This window comes from Balaenoptera musculus, chromosome 18, assembly GCF_009873245.2.
Source record: "Balaenoptera musculus isolate JJ_BM4_2016_0621 chromosome 18, mBalMus1.pri.v3, whole genome shotgun sequence".
NCBI classification, from domain to species: domain Eukaryota; kingdom Metazoa; phylum Chordata; class Mammalia; order Artiodactyla; family Balaenopteridae; genus Balaenoptera; species Balaenoptera musculus.
Genome location: NC_045802.1, coordinates 33235370 through 33254839, shown reverse-complemented (window position 1 = coordinate 33254839; position 19470 = coordinate 33235370). Strand labels below are relative to the sequence as shown.

Below are 19470 nucleotides of genomic sequence, written 5' to 3'. Positions count from 1 at the left end.
AGCTGTAGGCAGCCAGTACTCTACTTTCTCCCTCTATAGGGTTTCGTATTCCAGATGTTTGGTATCAGTGAAATCACAGAGTATGTGGTCTTTTCTTCCTTCTTTCACTTAGCATAGTATTTTCAAGGTTCATCCATGCTGTAGGATGTATCAGAGCCTCATTTTGTTGTGGTTGTTGTTGGTGCCGTATATGATGCTGCTGTATGGTAAACCGCACTTCGTTTATCAGTTGTCAGGTGGTGGGCATGTGGGCTGTTTTAAACTTTTTGGTTATTATGAACAATGCTACTGTGAATATTTGTGGGGATGATTTCTTTCTTAATGACGGCTTATTTGCCATATTTAGTGTTAAGGCATTAAGGATGGAGAGGAGGGGCTAGCAGCAACCTCTTTCTGGACAGCTGTGGAAATTGCTTGAGGAATTTTTATCAGGATACGGGTGGCTGATTATATTAGCTTTTATGAAACTAATTCCTTAAGTTGTAATTAAGTATATTTTCTGTTACACTTAGTAGTGTTGTTATTTTTTGATGTCCTATAAACACTAAAATTTCTTGATATAGTTTTTTTTTTTTAAACATCTTTATTGAAGTATAATTGCTTTACAATGGTGTGTTAGATTCTACTTTATAACAAAGTGAATCAGTTATACATATACATATGTTCCCATATCTCTTCCCTCTTTCATCTCCCTCCCTCCCACCCTCCCTCCCTATCCCACCGCTCTAGGTGGTCACAAAGCACCGAGCTGATCTCCCTGTGCTATGCGGCTGCTTCCCACTAGCTATCTATTTTACATTTGGTAGTGTATATATGTCCATGACACTCTCTCACCCTGTCACATCTCACCCCTCCCCCTCCCCATATCCTCAAGTCCATTCTCTAGTAGGTCTGTGTCTTTATTCTCGTCTTGCCACTAGGTTCTTCATGACCTTTTTTTTTTTTTTCCTTAGATTCCATATATATGTGTTAGCATACTGTATTTGTTTTTCTCTTTCTGACTTACTTCACTCTGTAGGACAGACTCTAACTCCATCCACCTCATTACAAATACCTCCATTTCATTTCTTTTTATGGCTGAGTAATATTCCATTGTATATATGTGCCACATCTTGTTTATCCATTCATCCGATGATGGACACCTAGGTTGCTTCCATGTCCTGGCTATTGTAAACAGAGCTGCAATGAATATTTTGGTACATGACTCTTTTTGAATTATGGTTTTCTCAGGGTATATGCCCAGGAGTGGGATTGCTGGGTCGTATGGTAGTTCTATTTTTAGTTTTTTAAGGAACCTCCATACTGTTCTCCATAGTGACTGTATCAATTTACATTCCCACCAACAGTGCAAGAGTGTTCCCTTTTCTCCACACCCTCTCCAGCATTTACTGTTTGTAGATTTTTTGATGATGGCCATGCTGACTGGTGTGAGATGATACCTCATTGTAGTTTTGATTTGCATTCTCTAATGATTAATGATGTTGAGCATTTTTTCATGTGTCTGTTGGCAATCTGTATATCTTCTTTGGAGAAATGTCTATTTAGGTCTTCTGCCCATTTTTGGGTTGGGTTGTTTGTTTTTTTGTTATTGAGCTGCATGAGCTGCTTGTAAATCTTGGAGATTAATCCTTTGTCAGTTGCTTCATTTGCAAATATTTTCTCCCATTCTGAGGGTTGTCTTTTGGTCTTGTTTATGGTTTCCTTTGCTGTGCAAAAACTTTTAAGTTTCATTAGGTCCCATTTGTTTCTTTGTGTTTTTATTTCCATTTCTCTAGGAGCTGGATCAAAAAGGATCTTGCTGTGATTTATGTCATAGAGTGTTCTGCCTATGTTTTCCTCTTAAGAGTTTGATAGTGTCTGGCCATACACTTAGGTCTTTACTCCATTTTGAGTTTATTTTTGTGTATGGTGTCAGGAAGTGTTCTAATTTCATACTTTTACATGTACCTGTCCAATTTTCCCAGCACCACTTATTGACGAGGCTGTCTTTTCTCCACTGTATATTCTTGCCTCCTTTATCAAAGATAAGGTGACCATATGTGCGTGGGCTTATCTCTGGGCTTTCTATCCTGTTCCATTGATCTATATTTCTGTTTTTGTGCCAGTACCAAACTGTCTTGATTACTGTAGCTTTGTAATATAGTCTGAAGTCAGGGATCCTGATTCCTCCAGCTCCATTTTTCGTTCTCAAGATTGCTTTGTCTACTCAGGGTCTTTTGTGTCTCCATACAAATTGTGAAATTTTTTGTTCTAGTTCTGTGAAAAATGCCAGTGGTAGTTTGATAAGGATTGCATTGAATCTGTAGATTGCTTTGGGTAGTAGAGTCATTTTCACAATGTTGATTCTTCCAATCCAAGAACATGGTATATCTCTCCATCTATTTGTATCATCTTTAATTTCTTTCATCAGTGTCTTATAATTTTCTGCATACAGGTCTTTTGTCTCCTTAGGTAGGTTTATTCCTAGATATTTTATTCTTTTTGTTGCAATGGTAAATGGGAGTGTTTTCTTAATTTCACTTTCAGAGTTTTCATCATTAGTATATAGGAATGCAAGAGATTTCTGTGCATTAATTTTGTATCCTGCCACTTTACCAAATTCATTGATTAGCTCTAGTAGTTTTCTGGTAGCATCTTTAGGATTCTCTATGTATAGTATCATGTCATCTGCAAACAGTGACAGCTTTACTTCTTCTTTTCCTATTTGGATTCCTTTTATTTCTTTTTCTTCTCTGATTGCTGTGGCTAACACTTCCAAAACTCTTGAATAATAGTGGTGAGACTGGGCAACCTTGTTTTGTTCCTGATCTTAGTGGAAATGGTTTCAGTTTTTCACCATTGAGGACGATGTTGGCTGTGGGTTTGTCATATATGGCGTTTACTATGTTGAGGAAAGTTCCCTCTATGCCTACTTTCTGCAGGGCTTTTATCATAAATGGGTGTTGAATTTTGTGGAAAGCTTTCTCTGCATCTATTGAGATGATCATATGGTTTTTCTCCTTCAATTTGTTAATATGATGTATCAGGTTGATTGATTTGCATATATTGAAGAATCCATGCATTCCTGGGATAAACCCCACTTGATCATGGTGTATAATCCTTTTAATGTGCTGTTGGATTCTGTTTGCTAGTTTTTTGTTGAGGATTTTTGCATCTATGTTCATCAGTGATATTGGCCTGTAGTTTTCTTTCTTTGTGACACATTTGTCTGGTTTTTGTATCAGGGTGATGGTGGCCTCGTAGAATGAGTTGGGGAGTGTTCCTCCCTCTGCAATATTTTGGAAGAGTTTGAGAAGGATAGATGTTAGCTCTTCTCTAAATGTTTGATAGAATTCGCCTGTGAAGCCATCTGGTCCTGGGCTTTTGTGTGTTGGAAGATTTTTAATCACAGTTTCAATTTCAGTGCTTGTGATTGGTCTGTTCATATTTTCTATTTCTTCCTGGTTCAGTCTCAGCAGGTTGTGCATTTCTAAGAATCTGTCTATTTCTTCCAGGTTGTCCATTTTATTGGCATAGAGCTGCTTGTAGTAATCTCTCATGATCGTTTGAATTTCTGCAGTGTCAGTGGTTACTTCTCCTTTTTCATTTCTAATTCTATTGATTTGAGTCTTCTCCCTTTTTCTCTTGATGAGTCTGGCTAATGGTTTATCAATTTTGTTTATCTTCTCGAAGAACCAGCTTTTAGTTTCATTGATTTTTCTATTGTTTCCTTCATTTCTTTTTCATTTATTTCTGATCTGATCTTTATGATTTCTTTCCTTCTGTTAGCTTTGGGGTTTTTTTGTTCTTCTTTCTCTAATTGCTTTAGGTGCAGGGTTAGGTTGTTTATTCGAGATGTTTCCTGTTTCTTGATTTAGGCTTGTATTGCTATAATCTTCCCTCTTAGAACTGCTTTTGCTGCATCCCATAGGTTTTGGGTCGTCGTGTCTCAATTGTCATTTGTTTCTAGGTATTTTTTGATTTCCCCTTTGATTTCTTCAGTGATCACCTCGTTATTAAGCAGTGTATTGTGTAGCCTCCATGTGTTTGTATTTTTTACAGATCTTTTCCTGTAATTGATATCTAGTCTCATAGCGTTGTGGTCGGAAAAGATACTTGATACGATTTCAATTTTCTTAAATTTACCAAGGCTTGATTTGTGACCCAAGATATGATCTATCCTTGAGAATGTTCCATGAGCACTTGAGAAAAATGTGTATTCTGTTGTTTTTGGGTGGAATTTCCTATAAATATCAATTAAGTCCATCTTGTTTAATGTATCATTTGAAGCTTGTGTTTCCTTATTTATTTTCATTTTGGATGATCTGTCCATTGGTGAAAGTGTGGTGTTAAAGTCCCCTACTATGATTGTGTTACTGTCGATTTCCCCTTTTATGGCTGTTAGTATTTGCCTTATGTATTGAGGTGCTGCTATGTTGGGTGCATAAATATTTACAATTGTTATACCTTCCTCTTGGATCGATCCCTTGATCATTATATAGTGTCCTTCTTTGTCTCTTGTAATGGTCTTTATTTTAAAGTCTATTTTGTCTGATATGAGAATTGCTACTCCAGCTTTCTTTTGATTTCCATTTGCATGGAATATCTTTTTCCATCCCCTCACTTTCAGTCTGTATGTGTCTCTAGGTCTGAAGTGGGTCTCTTGTAGACAGCATATATATGGGTCTTGTTTTTGTATCCATTCAGACAGTCTGTGTCTTTTGGTGGGAGCATTTAATCCATTTACATTCAAGGTGATTATCGATATGTATGTTCCTATTCCCATTTTCTTAAATGTTTTGGGTTTGTTATTGTAGGTGTTTTCCTTCTCTTGTGTTTCTTGCCTAGAAAAGTTCCTTTAGCATTTGTTGTAAAGCTGTTTTGGTGGTGCTGAACTCTCTCAGCTTTTGCTTGTCTGTAAAGCTTTTAATTTCTCCATCAAATCTGAATGAGATCCTTGCTGGGTAGAGTAATCTTGGTTGTAGGTTTTTCTCCTTCATCACTTTAAGTATATCCTGCCACTCCCTTCTGGCTTGCAGAGTTTCTGCTGAAAGATCAGCTGTTAACCTTATGGGGATTCCCTTGTGTGTTATTTGTTGTTTTTCTCTTGCTGCTTTTAATATATTTTCTTTATATTTAATTTTTGACAGTTTGAGTAATATGTGTCTTGGCGTGTTTCTCCTTGGATTTATCCTGTATGGGACTCTCTGTGCTTCCAGGACTTGATTAACTATTTCCTTTCCCATATTAGGGAAGTTTTCAACTATAATCTCTTCAAATATTTTCTCAGTCCCTTTCTTTTTCTCTTCTTCTTCTTGGACCCCTATAATTCGAATGTTGGTGCGTTTAATGTTGTCCCAGAGGTCTCTGAGACTGTCCTCAGTTCTTTTCATTCTTTTTTCTTTATCCTGCTCTGCAGTAGTTATTTCCACCATTTTATCTTCCAGGTCACTTATCCGTTCTTCTGCCTCAGTTATTCTGCTATTGATCCCATGTAGAGTATTTTTAATTTCATTTATTGTGTTTTTCATCGTTGCTTGGTTCCTCTTTAGTTCTTCTACGTCCTTGTTAAATGTTTCTTGCATTTTGTCTATTCTATTTCCAAGATTTTGGATCATCCTTACTCTCATTATTCTGAATTCTTTTTCAGGTAGACTACCTATTTCCTCTTCATTTGTTAGGTCTGGTGTGTTTTGACCCTGCTCCTTCATCTGCTGTGTGTTTTTCTGTCGTCTCATTTTGCTTATCTTACTGTGTTTGGGGTCTCCTTTTCACTGGCTGCAGGTTCGTAGTTCCCGTTGTTTTTGGTATCTGTCCCCAGTGGCTAAGGTTGGTTCAGTGGGTTGTGTAGGCTTCCTGGTGGAGGGGACTAGTGCCTGTTTTCTGGTGGATGAGGTTGCATCTTGTCTTTCTGGTGGGCACGTCCACGTCTGTTGGTGTGTTTTGGGGTGTCTATGGCCTTATTATGATTTTAGGCAGCCTCTCTGCTAATGGATGGGGCTGTGTTCCTGTCTTGCTAGTTGTTTGGCATAGGGTGTGCAGCACTGTAGCTTGCTGGTCGTCGAGTGAAGCTGGGTCTTAATGTTGAGATGGAGATCTCTGAGAGATTTTTGCTGTTTGGTATTACGTGGAGCTGGGAGGTCTCTTGTGGACCAGTGTCGTGACGTTGGCTCTCCCACCTCAGAGGCACAGCCCTGATGCCTGGCTGGAGCACCAAGAGCCTTTCATCCACACGGCTCAGAATAAAGGGGAGAAAAAATAGAAAGAAAGAAAGAAAGAGGATAAAATAAAATAAAATAAAGCTCTTATATTACAAAATAAGACAAAAAAATTATCAAGAATACATGTATTAAGGAAAAAAATTTTTTTTAATTTTTAAAAATAGATTTATTTTTTATAATAAAAAATAAGAAAAAATTATTAAGAAAAAAATTTATTAAGAAAAAAAGTTTTTAATTTTTTAAAATAAAAAATGTGAAAAAACTTATTAAAAATTTTTTTTAATTTTTTTTTTAAAAATAGAAAATAAGTAAAAAATTATTAAGAAAACATTTATTAGGGGAAAAAAATTTTTTAAGTTAAAAAACAAAAAACAAAAAAAAAACGGACAGACCTAACCGTAGGACTAACGGTGAGAGCAAAGCTATACAGACAAAATCTCACCCAGAAGCATACACATATATGCTCACAAAAAAAGGAAAAGGGGAAACATTAATATATCCTGCTCCCAAAGTCCACCTCCTAAATTTGGGATGATTCGTTGTCTATTCATGTATTCAACAGATGCAGGCACATCGAGTTGTTTGTGGAGCTTTAATCTGCTGCTTCTGAGGCTGCTTGGAGAGATTTCCCTTTCTCTTCTTTGTTCATACAGCTCCCTGGGTTCAGCTTTGGATTTGGACCCGTCTCTGCACGTAGGTCGCCTGAGGGCGTCTGTTCCCTGCCCAGACAGAACGGGGTTAAAGGAGCAGCTGATTCGGGGGCTCTGGCTCAGTCAGGCCAGGGGGAGGGAGTGGTAAGGAGGAGGCGGGGCGAGCCTGCGGCGCGGCAGAAGCTGGCATGACGTTGCAGCAGCCTGAGGCGCGCCGTGCGTTCTCCTGGGGAAGTTGTCCCCGGATCACGGGAGCCTGGCCGTGGCGGGTTGCACCGGCTCCCGGGAGGGGCAGTGTGGAGAGTGACCTGTGCTCGCACACAGGCTTCTTGTTGGTGGCAGCAGCAGCCTTAGCGTCTCATGCCGGTCTCTGTGGTCCGCGCTGATAACCGCGGCTCGCGCCCGTCTCTGGGGTCCGCGCTGATAGTCGCGGCTCGCACCCGTCTCTGGAGTTCATTTAGGCGGTGCTCTGAATCCCCTCTCCTTTCGTGCCGCGAAACAAAGAGGCAAGAAGAAGTCTCTTGCCTCTTCGGCAGCTGCAGACTTTTCCCCGGGCTCCCTCCCAGCTAGCTGTGTGCGCTAACCCCTTCAGGCTGTGTTCACGCCCCCAACCCCAGTCCTCTCCCTGCTCTCCGACCAAAGCCCGAGCCTCAGCTCCTAGCTCCCGCCCGCCCCAGCGGGTGAGCAGACAAGCCTCTCAGGCTGGTGAGTGCTGCTCGGCACCGCTCCTCTGTGCGGGAATCTCTCCGCTTTGCCCTCCGCACCCCTGTGGCTGCGCTCTCCTCCGTGGCTCCGAAGCTTCCCCCCTCTGCCACCCGCAGTCTCTGCCCGCGAAGGGGCTTCCTAGTGTGTGGAAACCTTTCCTCCTTCACAGCTCCCTCCCACTGGTGCAGGTCCTGTCCCTATTCTTTTGTCTCTGTTATTTCTTTTTTCTTTTGCCCTACCCAAGTACGTGGGGATTTTCTTGCCTTTTGGGAGGTCTGACGTCTTCTGCCAGCGTTCAGTGGGTGTTCTGTAGGAGCAGTTCCACGTGTAGATGTATTTCTACTGTATCTGTGGGAAGGAAGGTGATCTCCGCATCTTACTCTTCCGCCATCTTGCCCCGGACCTCACTTGATATAGTTTTTAAAGTTTAATTTTCAGTGAGAAGTGAAAGGTCATTTTAGCATCATTTAAATTCATTTCTTTCTTATTTTTCTGATAAGTTCAGGTTAAATTTGTGTGGTCTTGATTAAGAATAGACAATGGAAAGAATTGTTCTCAATTCTAATATTCCCTGCTAACCCATTTTGTTGTGCGTTTATACTCTAATGGATGTTTCTTCTTCCTATTAAGCCAAATGTATGAAATAGCTAGCAGGTAGCAAGCTTAAGTTAAGAGTAAAGTCATTGTTTTCCTGATAGCTAACTTAGGGGGAAAAAAGTAAATAGGTTCTCTTTTCTGGGGTTACTAATTGTGTTCTATTTCCTTTAAAATGATCAAGCAGTACTTTAGTAATATCTAAATACTTTTCTCTCTGCGTGTTTCTAAAGTTAACAAAAATAAAAAATATTTTAGAACTAGCTGGTTATCAATTTTCCCATAAAGCTATTGCTCTAAGTACACATTTTATTCCATTAGCTATTTAAGTTGCATTTATTAAAATGTACTAGTCAGGGGTGATATTAGCAAATCAAATTAAAACTAAAACTTGTTTGTCTCTGAATAAAATAGAAACCAATTGTTTGCTTTTAAATTGGAGAAAATAGGAGATAGTAAAATTAAAAAAATCCTCATTGTTCTTTTAGTGCAAAGTATATTTATTCCAAAGTACTTTTTAAGGGAGCATTGTTACATTTACTTAAGTCTGCTAATAATAATGATGAAGATAACGTGACTACCTCTGATTCTGATAGGGTCCAGTCTTCATGTGTGTGATTAGCTCCCTGTGTTGGCTGGGTCTTCCTTAGAAGAGGGTTGGAATAATGTGAGTGCACCAATCTCTAGTATCTGTCACACTTTGATTTTCATTGTTATTTTCATTTCTCTCCTCTTATTATTATTTTTTCTTTCTATGTGTGTCTTCTTTGTTCTCTTGTTAGAGCCATACTTTGCTCGAGTGTCAGAAGCATTATCTAGATCCTAAAGAGTTTGTTCAAACCCATGTTGTTGGGCATAGGGCTGATGGAATTGTGGTAGATTTTTGTCAGGAAAGGAATCAAAGTGTGGGAATCCTGGAGTTTTTGGGGTTGGCTATTTGACTTTTCCTCTGCATCTGTGTCCTCAGTGATGGCACGCTGTACCTCCTTCCTATGATGTCTTCCGGGACTCCTGGAGTGTCAAGAACACAAAGGATCTGTGGTTTTATGCCACTTGTAAACTACCGTGTTAGTCTGCCACACTTGTACGGGTGCTGCTGTCAAAAGACACAAACTGCTAGGTCAAAAGCAAAGGACTTCAGTTACCCACAGCCATAGCAGTAGCTCAAGTGTCAGCTTTGTCAACCCCAGTTTCCAGTTGCAGTGGGTTGTGTTATAGGGACGGACACCCTGAGCTTAGAGAATCCAAGTCTGCTATCGTGGGCAGTAGTTACTCTGATTGATGATACAGGCTGTGATGAGATCCATTCCATTACTCTCCTAGAGTATTTAATTAAGCCTGCTTGTCAGCAGTGCTTCAAGCAGCAGGTTGAGGCTGCCCTGCAGTACTGACCTCAGGCATGCCTTCCAGGTCCCAGATCCCGTCAGCTGAACAAATCCCGTAAACCATCAAGGTCTATCTTAGGACACCAGGAGACTTTCTTATCTTCTTCTGTTGCTCTTTCACTCGGCCTGAGGTATTAATGATTGCACAGACTTCCCTTTGTTTAGCAAGGAGGACATCTGGGGCAAGTGTTTCATCCGTAACAACCCTGCCAGTGAGTTAAAGCTGACCTGAGTGCCTTGCAGGGCTGACGTAGTGTCACTGATCACTTCAGCTAAAACCAGGGCACATTTCGCATCATCTGTTCTAATTCAGTGACTCATCGTAGGGATAACTGTCTGCAGGTGCACATATGTAGTGATCAGTGTTCTCTCCAGGAAACTCCCCAGAGTAACCAAAGTTGGCCTGGGTGTGCAGAGATGGCCACAGTTGCCTGAGGCTGTACGTGTGCTGGTACTGTTTCCTCACACACCTGAGCATCTCTTATGTGCACCTCTGAGGTGTAAGTCATGGTGTTTTTTGGAGAGAGAGGCAAGCTAATGCCTGGCTTTCCCACAAGATACATAGTTTTGAAGGTGCACATGGTGTTCCTGGAAGGAACATGTTGTTTATAGTTGTTGGGGACCCCCAATTGGGATCTCTATCATTTGGGGGCTACCAGGTGACAGTGCTTTCAACAAGGCCTCGCAGCCAGCTGATAAACTTTTGGGTTCTCAGTTCAGGAAATAATTGAGTCCAGTCTTTATTTTGGAGGGACTGTCTGAAGACATGGCTGCAATGGCAGGTTGTGTTACAGGAGCTTGGAGAGCACAGGTCTTTCAGAATGGGCTGTGGGTCTGCCTGCCCTTTTGCTCTGGAGGGGAGATGCTGTCTCTGTCTTCCAAGGTGGTTTGCTATACAGACATCCTTGTCAGGGTCTCGCAGAAGAAAAGCCATCTGTACCTCTACTTGCAATACATGCAGAGACACAGAGAGAATTGCCTGGCAGCAGAGAGCAGACCGTTGCACCTCCTTCTGTCACCTTTTTGGCTTCTTTTCCTTCAGCCTGATGCTCCTGGTGTTGTTTCTGTATACACAAAGGTATGCATTTGTTGTACCTTGATGCTGAGTGAATGGAACAAAACCTTCACTAATTTTGGTTCATGTGATACTACAGAGTACTTATTTTCCCTACACTAGTTACTGACTAAAGGGAAAACATGTTTTCTAAAGTTTCTTAATCAGAGAGGAGAAGAACGAGTTCTGTCAGAGAGCAAACATGAATAAGGGGAGAGCTGGGGATGCTTGTTTCAGAGGGGCAAAATTCTTGTTCTCTTGTCTTTGGTGCTTTGATGTCGACCTGCAGCAACTTTAGTTTCTGAGCTTGATCACTTAAAATATAATTAAATCCTTTTAACCTTTAAACCTCCTGGTTTCTCAAAATTTGACTTAGTATATTCTTTAGATACTTATAGTTAGCTGGATTTTTGCTGTATTTCTGCAGACCACTTATTTTTACTATTACCTAGTAAAAATAACCCAAGTCTTGTAATTTCTTTACCCACTATTGAAACACATAGCCATTATTCTCTTTAGTTTTTTTTTTTTTTTTTTATTGTGGTACAATATACATAACATTAAATTTACCATTTAAACCATTTTTAAGTTTACAGTTCAGTGACATTAAGTACATTCACATTATTGTGCAACATCATCTCTTTGGCCTTTTAAAAAAATTATTTATTTATTTATTTATTTATTTATTTATTTATCTTTGGCTGCATTGGGTCTTCGTTGCTGCGGGAGGGCTTTCTCTAGTTGCAGTGAGCGGGGGCTACTCTTTGTTGCGGTGCACGGGCTTCTCATTGTGGTGGCTTCTCTTGTTGTGGAGCACGGGCTCTAGGTGCACAGGCTCAGCAGTTGTGGTGCACAGGCCTAGTTGCTCCACGGCATGTGGGATCTTCCCGGACCAGGGCTTGAACCTGTGTTCCCTGCATTGGCAGGCAGATTCCCAACCACTGCGCCTTCCAGAGAAGCCCCTCTTTGGGCTTTTTAAGATCTCGTGAAGATGTTAATGAAACAGTGGACAAGGATGGTAGATATATCCTTCTAAGATTCAGTGGACAGGAGTGGTTGGTAGATCCTTTTAGGATTCCTATGGTAGATATTTCTCTATTCTGGAATGTATTTTCCAAAGAAGCAAAAACTAGGAATATAATCCAAGTCTTCAGCGTCTCTGGAACTGTTACTAGAGGAAAATTATGTTATAGACACATTCAGGTCTTAACAAGTATCTTATGATTACATATGAAAGTGCAGAGGGTGGTCACATTTAGAGAACAATAAGAAAAACTGAAAGTGTTCTGCTAAATATGAACTTCATTTATAATACTTATGAGTTAGACAATTTGAAAATGATACTCTTGCTGAAATTTTTGTATGGAACCAAGACTGTTCATCTGGGTCCCTTGAGAAGCAAGGGATTTGATGTGCAAGGGACTAGGGGAAATGCCTTTAAGGGAACCTGAAGAGGGAGTTGGGGGAAGCTGGGAGATGTCAAACTCAATGCGGATCTGACCCCAGGTGAAGGAGAGAGGGAAGGAAGAAGCGTTGGGTGGAAGTGTCATAGGTTGCTGTGCATTTCTGTGAGGACTTGGCAAGGTGGTTGGGGAATCCTCCAGCCAAAGTCCTGGGCATCCCAGGATCAGGCACATTTTAGTAATCTTGCTGTGATCAGAAGTTGGATGGGGGAGCCCATGGGAAGTGCAGCTCCAGCTCACCTGTTGTGATGGATGTCATAGGGCAGCAGCCAGGGCTGTTGGTCATTTATACTCACTGCAGTCAAAGACTGAAAGTGCATTCTCATGGCTGCCGTAAAGACAAAGTTTTCTTAACTTAAAAACAAAACAAAAACCCCCAAAAACCTCTTCACTCTCTGTGGATTTCATTGAGTTCAATTACAGAATAGCTCTTTGAAAATTTGATTGGATTGAATTTCTTCCATGATAGTAGGAAAAAATGGCGTTTTTTTAATATTAAAAAATTGAGATATTTCCCCCATTATACAAGTAGTTTAGGTTCATTAAAATGTTAAAACCAGAGTAGGAAAAAAATCACTCTTAGTTCAATTATCACTGTACTTTGAAATATGTTACTTGGCAATAATCGACAAATATGACATTGAAACAAATAAGTTACAATGCCTTTTTGAATTTAGCCAAGTTTATTAGCTTCTGTTGTTTCCCTTACCCCTTAAATGCTCAAAATGTACCCAAGTTTAATTTTGCAGAGACCAAGTGAAGGTCTTCCTATAATGAATAGTCATATCTTGATTTACTGTTTCTTTTTGTTTCAAGTATCTCCTACCCCCTCAAAAAAGTCAATGTTAACTAGAGTTATTTTTAATATCAAGTAAGTCATTCGTACATTTAATGAAGGACCAAATGAAGAATACAGAGTATAGTAGAACGTTTATCTTTAGGATCATTGTTGGGGTGTTCCAGAAGGATGCAGAGATCAATTTATTTTAATTCCTCTCTTTTTTACCACTACTTTTATTGAGGTTTGCAGCATTTTGGTTACTGTATCTGTATGAATCAAAATGTTAAACATATTAAAATGGACTAGTAAATAATATGCCATTAAGCTAATAAACATTAAAGAAACAGAGTAAAATAATATACTAACGTGAACTCATATTGTCATGTGGAGCACACACCTACTAAACTAAAAATAACATTTTTGTCCTAGAGTATACTGCCAATTTTCTGAGTCTGTGTGATACATTTTTTCACTTATGCTACAATAGACCACCAAAAAGATACACTTAATTCACGACTCAAGGTAACTGCAAAGTTTCATAATTAACCAGTCAATTAGTTAATTATTCAGAGATTGCCGTTCAGGGTTCTGCTAGATATTAGAACTATAAAGATGAATGAAATACACTGCTTAAGTCCTTAAGAAGCTTATTCTCAGGAATTTATAGCTGGCTAATGTTTCATATGAAAATTGCGATACTAGGAGTTTCAACAAAATGGGAGAACACAGAAGAAATTCATGATGTCTCAGGGGGAGTGTCTGAATAAACATTTAAAAATCCAAGTTCTGTCTTGAACCCAACTGTTCCTGTTCATATAAATTAGGGCCTCTTGAATCCTTCAGTTTATTTCTCTGCATCTGTATGAGATATATGCAGTTACCTCAAGCTCTGACTTGTCCTCTTACTGTGTCTATCATTTACCGAATATTTAATTGGAAATATAAGTAAAATTATAGGACTTTACATATGCTAATATACTTTACTCTTTCTGTGTTTGTCTACATAATGTAGTAGTCTATTTTAGTTTATATTCTGAATTAACGCATGAGATTTTAAAATTCTTTGGAGTTTCTTTAGTTGCACTGGAGGCAAGATATTTCTCTATAAACATCATTTACTCATTTTAACTTGATAATGTAGAATTTGATTGTGCAAAGAGAGACAGATGATTTCTGCTATGGGGTAGAGAAGACGAATAGCGGTCTAACCTGTGTCTTCCAGGCCCAGATAGTAAGTATTCACAGATTCTGATAGAATTTTTATTTAAGTACTTTACTGGTGCTTGTTTCCAGTCTGAATTTAGCTTAGGAAGCTGATATGTTTTCATTGTAGTATAGCCATCATTTTACATGTGAAAACATGTTATATTCAGGATGAATATGTTGGCCAAGTATGAACTTTCTAAAGAATGTTTGCTTTTGCTGTTTGTTGGATACCTTTTCAATTCCTTCCACATAATCATGGAGAAAGCATCTGTGCTGGTGGCCTTTGAAAAACCTGGACAGGCCTGTGTTTGAGGCTCAAGAATCACTGCTGTTAGTATACCTGGAATTTTGTGCTTAAACTTGTTTGTCTGAAAAGGGCTGGGAACCAAAGGTTAAAGATGCATAAAGTGTTTATTTTTTCTCCTGTTTGTGTTGCACATAGTGATAGCAGTAAATTAAATTGTGTACTAGAAGAAATTTAGGTGATACATATTCACATATGAAGAAACCTTCTCACTTCATTTTCAAGGGCAGAAAGCTGCTTTGCTGATTAAGTGATGTAAATTCCGGCATGTGTCTTTGTCTTGCTGTTTAACCTCTTTCTACTTCTAATGATTTTCCTTTGATCATTTGCCTTGTTCTTAAGATTGCCTTTGACAAGCTCTATCCCTCATATTGAATATCTTTGAGATTTTTGCTTACAGTTTATCTACTTTGTCTCCTGTTATATGTCTTTACCCTTCTAGTTTACAACATTGCTGACATTTGTCCCACTATTTGTAATTACTGTTTTGGCTGCTTATTTTCCTAATCCTTGGCTGTGTGGGGTTTGCTGGTCTCAGCTTTTGTAGGACATTTTCAGTTTGTTGCTGCTCTTGAGGAAATCCTCAACTGTCCTGAATTCTAGCTGGATATGTGCGTGCCTGTGTGTGCAGACACATCTTTACAGCTAGAAGTTATGTTAAAAATACCCTCTCATGTGAGCCTCCTTTTTATAATTGGGGCAAGAGTAACAAATGAGTTTATAGCATTTACTTTCCAAATCATTAGAACTGAGTACATATCTAACACCTAAAGATGTGTCTTACTTATAAGCCTTGTTTAAACCAAAGGTTAATAAGCAGTATTTCTAAAGTATAAAGGTACATATGGAGCAAGGAGAATATTTTAGAGCCAATTTTAATTGTATGCTTTCATTTACTGGTTGCATATGGTACATGTGAGAAGGAAAATGTTTTCCATGTGCAACAGCAGTTCTGTCCCTTTGTAGAAACTTCTTGTCAAGTCACCAATTTGCCGGATGCAGTGGTAGTTATCTTCTTTGACCTATTAGAGCATTTGACACAGTTGATCACTCTCCCTGTTGACACGCTTTTCTCCCATTCTTCCAGGACACCACAGTCTCTTCATTTATCTTCTACCACGTTGATAGCTTTTTACTTTTCTTTAACTCATTTCCTCAACCTTCAAATCAAAACCTACAATTGAAATGTCCCAACCAGTTCTTGTACCTCCTCTTCTCTCTCTTTACTACTCTCTTGATGATTCCATCTAAGATCTTGGTTTTTACATACAAATGCTATGGTAATCTCTTTCTCCAACTGGAGTCTCCTATATCCAATTTCCTTTTCTAGTTTTTTCGATGAAGATCAATAATAGACAATATTTCCAACTTAACATCTCCAAAACTTAAGTCCTGATCTTTCTTCCCAAGCCTGTTTCCTCTGTTTATGCTGATATTTTTTCTATCTTGATAAATGTCAGCCTTTGAATTGCCCAGGCAATTCAAACTGTGGATTCAATCTTGCCTCCTCTCTTTCTACAGTAGTGATTTCTGTCTTTTTCATTTCATAACTGCATCCCTAGCACCAAGAAGTGCTTAGTAGACATCATTAACAGGCTTGGAAGGAATGAAATGCATGAGCTAGTAAACAGAGAAGGTCTGGTACCCAAAGATAGAACCTTCAGATAACTTAGGATGCTCCCAGGAGGGCAGAAACTCTTGTTTTCTTACCCTTGTCAGTTCCAGAGGAAGGTAGCTTTTGCCTGCTGTTGAAACTGTTAGTATGGCATAATTAATGCATATTAATGGAGATCATATATGCTACATTTTTGGAACATCAAACAGAAAGAACATAGTGATTAATTCTTTATGATGAATATCACAATTTCATTATTTCCTTGAGCTTCTGTTAATATTCCAGCATTCACTAACTAATTTCTTAAATGAATGTATGATTCCTAATGTACATTTCAATCTCAGAATTTTAAAAGCAGGATTTATCCTATTCTCCTGTGAAATTTGTTTCTTTCCTTGCATTTTATGTCTCTGTTAATGGTCCCACCTCCTATCTAGTTGAACAACAAAGGTGGGAGGACTTGTAAATTCTTTTCTTATGCCTCAACCGCATATTCACCCAGCCATCAGATGTTTTTCAAATGTTGTTCAAGACCTCCTCATTGCTCAACGAAGCTACTTCTCTGGTAGCTTCTTAACTTGAATCTATTACCTCTATTATCGCCGCTCCTCTGCATAAAATCCTTTACGATTTCCCCTATTTCCAGCTGAGTCAGAAAGTTCTGACTCGGCACATGAAGCTGTGCCTCATCTGTCTGGCTTCATCTTTATTGAGTCCTTCCCCTGCTCTCCCACTTCCCGCTTTACAAACTGCTCAGGAAATCTGAATTCCTTGTAATTCAGCCAAAGAACCTAAGTCTCTGAACATGTAAATTGCTCTGCTTTAAACATCTTGGTCCTCCTTTTCATCTGGCTGTCTCCCTATTAATCCTTAAGAGTCAGTACTGTTCCTCAGCTGTCCTTGTTTTTATTTACTGTCTCCACATTCTCATCATATACTGAGCACATCTCTTACAGTACATAGTATATTTGTGTTACTGAACCTACTTATCTTCGCTAGGGTAGGCAACATGTCCTATTTTACCTTTTTAGTTCCTGAGCCTTTTCTACTGTCTCTAGGAATTGAGTTATATGGGATAGATGCCAGACTGGCTCTCACTTATGCTGGTATGCTCTGCCAGTGTGAAATCATGTGATAAAAAATGTCTAAATGTCTCAATATATGTATTAGAAACCTAGAAGGAACTCTTAGGTCTTTACCTTGATTATAGAATTTTTTATCTGTAAGGACATTAATCAATACATTTTACTGTATGTAGACATATGTTTACATGATATAAATTAATCAAAGAGTGGTTGTAGGTCATGATAGTGGCAAATTACTGTTACAATTGGGAAGGGAGCCTAAAGAATTAAATTCATTATTTCAGCTTAAGTCAGTTCCTAGTTTTCCTTTTGTGAAAAATTGCCTTTTAAAACGTTTCCTGGGAATAATTTGGATGATTCTTTTCCCTTCTTTCTCCTCAATTTCATGCTAATATTATTCTGCACATATCAACTTTCCATTTAGGTGATATTTGCTGCTAATTTTTATGTTGTTATTTTTGCTGCTTTCTTTGAGTTGTCTATAATTTGCATCTTTTCCTGGAAACCTGGTGACTAATACTAATTTAATTTCTCTGAACTTAGAGAAATTAAATTAGTATGCTAATTTAATTATTTGTATGCTGTTTGAGATCTTTTAAAATGCTGAAGAAAACATTTGTGGGTATTGGGTAATGACTGGCAAGGAAGTGGAAAGAAAGCATTTTAAACTTGACTTTTTGACATCAACTGGTTACAGCTGAGTGAACGTGTACTGGAAAGGTAGACGCCGTTTTAAGTTTTTTCTTTTTTTCTTTTAAATATGTTTTCCTTTTCCCTCTTTTTCAAGTTTTGACAGTAGAGGCATGCTGGCCAGATTTTAGTGTTTAGATATCAAATAGAACAATTACAGTATATTTCAACCAGCAGGAACTGAGACCCCTGTTGGTGTCTTAATCCCAAAATGGCATTTTAAATTCATATAAACCTTGCCTTAAGGGATGGAGAAAGGACAATTTAGGGAACAGCATGAGGTTAAACACATTGATCAGTAAGCTGGTCTTTCTTGTTAGAGTTTGGTAGAATGTGGACTTAGAAAAATAACATCATCAACAACAGCAAAGAATTCTTTGCTTCTCTAGAAGCAACCTCTTTTGCTTCCATTATATAGATTTTGGATAATGAAAAGATATAATTAAGCCAGGGATTTAAAAAAAAGGAGATCCAGGTTGAAAGTTGGAGTGTTAAATATGAATGGGAAAATACAGCGATTTTTAATTTTCATCATTTAAGTTATATACTAAAGCATTTAGTTAGCTATGTTATTCCTTTATGTCTTCTTAATAAGCATAACACACAGTAAGCTGAATTTTTGTCAAAGTGTAGGAACCATTGCCTGATAAGTTAACGTCTAGTAATTGGCTGTGCAATGTTCATAATATAATTTTTGGTTATAACAACCCCATTAACTAGTTTCAGGCCTTTGTTAACTCTCGTTGACTTAAAGTCTTTGGGTTCCTCTTGATGAATGGGAAATTATTTTATTATCCTATTTTAGGATAGGATCTATCTAAGGATATTTATAGTTTTTCAACTAGTGTGTGTTCAGTTTATGTCTTATGTGTATGGAATGATATTTTTGGACAGAACTTAACTTTTGGTTGGAGTGAATTAAAAATTCCACTGCAACTATATTTCTTGTCTAATTTATAATTGACTAAAATATTTTACATACAAATTATCGTTTTTATAGACTCACCTGTGAAGGAAGATATTTGATAATACTTGGAACACAGCCTTGATGTTTCAGTTCTATTACTCCTTCTTTAATGTCAGAATCCAAGTCTAAGTCTTGCTGTGTAATTTATTGTAGGTAGCATGTATGCAGCTTATCAATGCTCTTGTTACATCTCCTGATGATTTGGACTTCAGGCTTCACATCAGAAATGAATTTATGCGTTGTGGATTGAAAGAGATATTGCCAGTAAGTGTCCTGCAGTCTCCTTATTAATATTTAAATTAGAGAAGTACTTGAGTAGGGGGAAATTTAGATAAATTACCTTCAAGAATAATTTATCTGTGGGAAAAAAGGCTTGAGTATAAAATCTATTTTTGAAATAGATGATAAGGTTTGAGTATTATTTAACACTTTAAGTGTTTGAATGCTGTAAATCAAGTTGAATGTTTGGTTTATTGTTTATGTTTTTCATTAATTTTTTGCATTGTTAAAAACAAAACCGTTCCTTATAATTCCTATTTAATATCTCTAGAATTTAAAACGTATTAAGAATGATGGCCTGGATATCCAACTTAAAGTCTTTGATGAGCATAAGGAAGAAGATTTGATTGAGTTCTTCCATCGCCTCGAAGATATTAGAGCTGAACTTGAATATCCTTTTGTTCTGAAGTCTAATCAAATATGTAAAATTATTGCTAACCCTTAAACAGCCCCCACCCCATAAAATATTAAACTTCTGAAACCATTTCTAGA

General features: G+C 38.2%; 1 protein-coding gene across 2 annotated transcripts in view; it reads left to right on the top strand.

The window, feature by feature from the left end:
• Positions 1-19470, top strand: part of DIAPH3 (diaphanous related formin 3) — a 563950-nt gene that overhangs the window by 180261 nt on the left and 364219 nt on the right. For both annotated transcript variants that reach the window (XM_036831862.1, XM_036831861.1), the window contains 2 exons: positions 18853-18963; positions 19250-19368. In XM_036831862.1, the coding sequence (XP_036687757.1) occupies positions 18853-18963; positions 19250-19368 (230 nt within the window). The remainder of the gene's footprint in view (positions 1-18852; positions 18964-19249; positions 19369-19470) is intronic.